Consider the following 4,543-nt stretch of genomic DNA (forward strand, 5'->3'; position numbering starts at 1 on the left):
GTTTCTATTTTGCTAATTTTAATTTGGAAAAGGGAAAACTGGAAAAGAAGGACAACACGATCTTAATCCAGGATTTATCATTTTATCATTTTATATTTTGTATTCGGGGTTTTGGTTTTTATGTCCCCTCCATCGTATTTTTTTAATTATAATTAATAAAAATCAACATCGGGATGAGATACTTAACTTGAATAGGTTCTAAATTCTTTACAAAATCGCATGTTTGGTTGTTTTATTGGCTTAAAAAATAGGTTTAGGGGCATTTTTTCTTATTTTCGCACAGGGCATCAAAAATCTTAGGACCGGTTTAGCGAACCGTTCGGCAGGAAGTTCGTTTATTTAATAAATGAACAGACATGAACAATTTTTTTTTTGTTTTGTTAAACGAACGAACATGAACAAGAGTCTCGTTCGTTCATTTATGTTTATGAGCGTTCGTTCATTTACCATTCGTTTACGTTTGTATATTAAATTTAATATATAATCTTTTGTTTATTTACTTTGAATTCAAATATTATTTATTTATGTTCGTTTAGCATGTTAACGAACGAACATAAACGAACACGAACACACCTGATTTCTAAACGAACGAACACGAACATAAAGATTTTCGTTCGTTTACCGTTTGTATTCGGTCGTTTGTTCGGTTAAGTTAAACGAACGAACATGAACAAGCTTCGGTTCGTGTTTGTTTGCAGCCCTAGGTATAACTAATAATTGAATTGGTATGTTTAGTTTGATACAAAATTTGGGATTGGTATGTCAGAATTGTTTTATGCTTAGGCTAAAAAAAGGGCCACTTTTTACTCAAATCTTAACCTTGAATTTAGGGTTTCAAATTCAGGTTGTTAGCACCAAATGGAAAATGGATTTAATGAGGGTTAGAATTATAGATAGAGTCCAAAATGCTAAAATCTTCCATTAATGCAAAGTTTCAAGTCTAGATTCAGATCTCTAAATACACAGATGCTTTCAAGATCTTCAAATCTGAATGCTTAAAAACCCTCCATTTTTGTTCAATCATGTTCCAAACAACAATCTACAACACATTCACATTTACTTGATGGTGATATATCGATTCGTTCCGTGCTTGGCCCAATGCTCCTTCAGATCAACCGGATTCGACAGATCATGGCCTTCTGCAGCAAGTCGATTTATGAGCTTATTGAATACATTTCCACTCATCTTTCTACCACCAACCCGAGCATGTCGTTTATTAGGAAGTGAAGGAAGTGGGTACATCGACATAGTTGTTGTACAGCACGATGATTGCCAGCCACCGTTTCCCCACTTGTAACACGCCCTAAAAACTCCGGTGCATGAGCAAACCGGTATGGGCATAGATGAATCATCGAACGCAACTTGGTTCAACCCAAGATCTTGATCCTTCCATTCTGGCTTCAGTTCATGGTTGAGATCATCGACACCACCACCGCTATCACCGCCGCCGCCACCGCTCCAGTCATGGGTGTCTTCATACATGGCCTTATTCAGATCATCACATTCCAGTTTCACCTTTCTAGATGCTCTTGATGTCTTCTTATCGGTTACTGATTTCATGTCCTTTGTGCGTTTTGTCCGCCTGGACTTGGCAGGCTCTGGTGCTGCTGGAGATACTGGAAGCGGATCAACGCCACGACCACCACTGCCTCCGCCACCACCCATTTCTTCTTGTTGGTATTGCTGTGGGTGGTGTACGTGTTTTACGTTCCGCGAGATTTGACATCCTGGCGGGCATGAAGAAGACGTATTATTGCCACTGTTCATAGAGTTCTCTCTGTACTGCAGAGTGGCGATGGCGTTATCCCGTTCCATAATGGCGCTATTCCGTTCTGCAACCGCTGAATCCCGTTGGAGGAGCGCCATATCCCGCTCGGCCAGGGCAGTCTTTTTCTCCGACATCGCTAAGTTCCGTTCTTGAATGGCGGCATCCCGTTCAGCCATGATCGTCATTATCTGCTTCATCGAAGGCTGGTGCTGCATTAACCATTGACCCTGTGGTTGCTTTTGCCGCCCGTTTTCACGATGCCCGCCGTCATCCATCGGTAAATGCGACTAAGCTACAACTTCTGGTAATTAACCTCAGATTTTCATGAAGTATTTAGTCAAAACTGTCCTAAGGACCAAAAAGCCACTGAAGCTTCAAGAACTGTGATAAAAACCATTGTCGTAAGGAAAAATGCGATGAAAGTGAATCAAAAGACCATTTTTAAAATTATACCGTTGTACTACGAGAGTGCAAATGCCTTTTCGACACAGAATTCCGTCCTTTTCTTTCATTTTTGATCCCTGCCGAACTTAAGCTCCGTACCTGGCTTAAGAACAAACATGCATAGATTAACAACTTACGGACTTGAACCCTGTAAAACTAAGGGCTTGTTTGTTAGCAGCTTAATGAGCTTAATAGGACACAGCTTATTCAGCCAGCTATACATGACTGTTTAGCAGTGGCTTAATGATATATAAAGTGGCTTATTCAGAGAGGGGAGCTATATGCAAACAACCAAGTTCGGTAAGCTTCAAAAGGGGAGCTTTATGCAAAAAACAAATTTTTTCCAAACCCCCCCCCCCCAAGTTTTTTTAGAAAACACGCTCCTCCAATTTATGAAAAATCCTTCTGAAACAAAACCTCCCCAATCTGTATAGACAGCTTTATCCATACATGACTTAATGAAAAACCAACTAAACCACCCCTAAATCCTTCTAGTTACTTATCCAACAAAGGGTCATTGGCCGAGCGATCCCAGGATTAGTGATAGAGTCCAACCTCCTTGAGGGTAGGAGGTAAGCATACCTGTCCTACATGCATAGGCTCCTCAACAACTGGTACCAGAAAAGTAGAATTAGACAAATCCCTATATGGTCTGGGGTATGCAAGCAACCAACCTATATCCAAAAGAGTACAACGACTGTTTCTGTGACCTATTTTACATTATCAAATCCAACCAAACCGGTCACACCAAGTATAAAGGTCCAGGATAAAATGTAGGAAAATCAATGTAATAGCCGTTTTACGCGGTTCAATTCACCCAAAAAGTCAATACCTCAGGAAATGCCCAGACTGCAACTTGTGGAGAAGAATTTAAAAAAAACTAATCTATGAGTTTTTCATACTTGAAGATCTAGGAGGAGTGGACGTGGCTTGTCATCCATGGCTTGTTTTCTGAAAATGGAGACTTGACAGGAACCTATCAGAGATTATATATAAAAATACAAAGCACCAAAGGTAAGCAGTTCCCAGTCGAAAGATAAAATTCTTCTTAGCAGTTAAACAAGTGAACGGAATTCCCCCCCCCCCCCCCCCCCCCCCCCCCCCCACCTATCGGTTGACTGGGCTTCCCCAGTGTCATAATTGATGGCTAAAACGGCGGTAAGAGGAAGGAACCCTTAATGAGCTTTCACCCCTTCCGCAAGTTTGAAACTTGAGTTTGGTAAGAGGAGTAGCACTTGAATTGTTTTTAGAAAAGTGCCCCTGAAGGTCACTTGCAGAGGTACCGATAAAATGGTGAAAATGGAAGAAAAATGGCTAAGAAGTGAAATTCGTCGATCATAACGACTATTGGTGATAATTTCCCTAAAATGCAAGTAGAACTGAGCTCTATCCAAAAGGACAGTTCCCTCAGTACATCTACTTTCTTTTTGGTAGCATAAGATCCACTACACACTTGCAATCGGAGGCGATGCAGGTTTCAAGCTTATGCTAATCTTTTTTACTTACAGATATCGCTTAAATTTAGGGAAACATACAGAGATCAAGAACACTTGTATTTCCACAACTAAGATCGAATCAACTAAAATTAAACCAACAAATTCACAAACGCATAACAAATCATCGAACTAAATCCACAAACCGAACTGCAGTAAGACATCTCAAAATTAGCTAAAATTTGAGCAGGTAAACATCAAAATTGAGAGCACAGAAGCCATAGAAATCCCGAAACGGAGCAGATACAAAGATATGATCAAATTAAGCAGTAAAACAAGAGAATTGAAAGGTGGATTGAGAAATGACTTACAGAATCAAGTAGGAAGATGGATGAATTGAAGCATAAAAGGGAAAAATTGAGAGCTAAAAACCCTAAAAAGGTAGAAAAAAGGGTAAAGGGGGGAAATGGCAAGAATAGTTGGTGAAGGAGCAAAGAAGAATGACCACTTGATTAAATTTTGCCAGTCACCATCTTTGTCTTTCTTTTTTTTCTTTCTTCGTACATGATGCTAGTATACTGCTGCTAGTACACAAGTGATTGAGGGTATGCTAAACACACGGGTTGTGCTGCTTCACTGGGTGAAGGTACCTTCCCACCCGTCAGATCAATACCTAACATTTGGAATAACTAAACAATTAAGGGGAAGGCTAATGGATGTACTAAGGCCATCTTTAACTCCTATTTCAATCATTTTGTTTTTTTTTATCATTTTTTTTACCTTTTGTTTTTTTCTTATTTAAATATATATATATATATATATATTAATTAATATAAATTATTAATTTTTTTAGTTTTTTCTTATTTATTTATTTATATTATATTTGATATGAATTATT

The 4,543-nt window shown here is 38.9% G+C and overlaps 1 protein-coding gene across 2 annotated transcripts; it reads right to left on the bottom strand.

The window, feature by feature from the left end:
- Positions 1-899: 899 nt before the first annotated feature.
- LOC112503518 (protein BASIC PENTACYSTEINE6) lies at positions 900-4,121 on the bottom strand. Of its 2 annotated transcripts, none has more exons than XM_025107543.1 (3): positions 4,017-4,121; positions 2,222-2,311; positions 900-2,149 (listed from the first exon to the last, which is right to left on the bottom strand). In XM_025107543.1, the coding sequence occupies exon 3, from the start codon at positions 2,041-2,043 to the stop codon at positions 1,057-1,059; it is 987 nt and encodes a 328-aa protein (XP_024963311.1). In that variant the 5' UTR covers positions 2,044-2,149; positions 2,222-2,311; positions 4,017-4,121; the 3' UTR covers positions 900-1,056. The 2 variants fall into 2 exon arrangements, with proteins under 2 accessions (XP_024963311.1, XP_024963312.1); XM_025107544.1 differs by having other exon boundaries at positions 2,222-2,315.
- Between the last annotated feature and the right edge of the window lie 422 nt (positions 4,122-4,543).

The sequence above is a fragment of the Cynara cardunculus genome, unplaced genomic scaffold, assembly GCF_001531365.2.
Source record: "Cynara cardunculus var. scolymus isolate 2C unplaced genomic scaffold, CcrdV1 Un_Scaffold_3174, whole genome shotgun sequence".
Classification (NCBI taxonomy): Eukaryota; Viridiplantae; Streptophyta; class Magnoliopsida; order Asterales; family Asteraceae; genus Cynara; species Cynara cardunculus.

Excerpts from the sequence above, each read along its gene's own strand:
- LOC112503518 (XM_025107543.1), bottom strand. The coding sequence starts at position 2,043 with ATGGATGACGGCGGGCATCGTGAAAACGGGCGGCAAAAGCAACCACAG.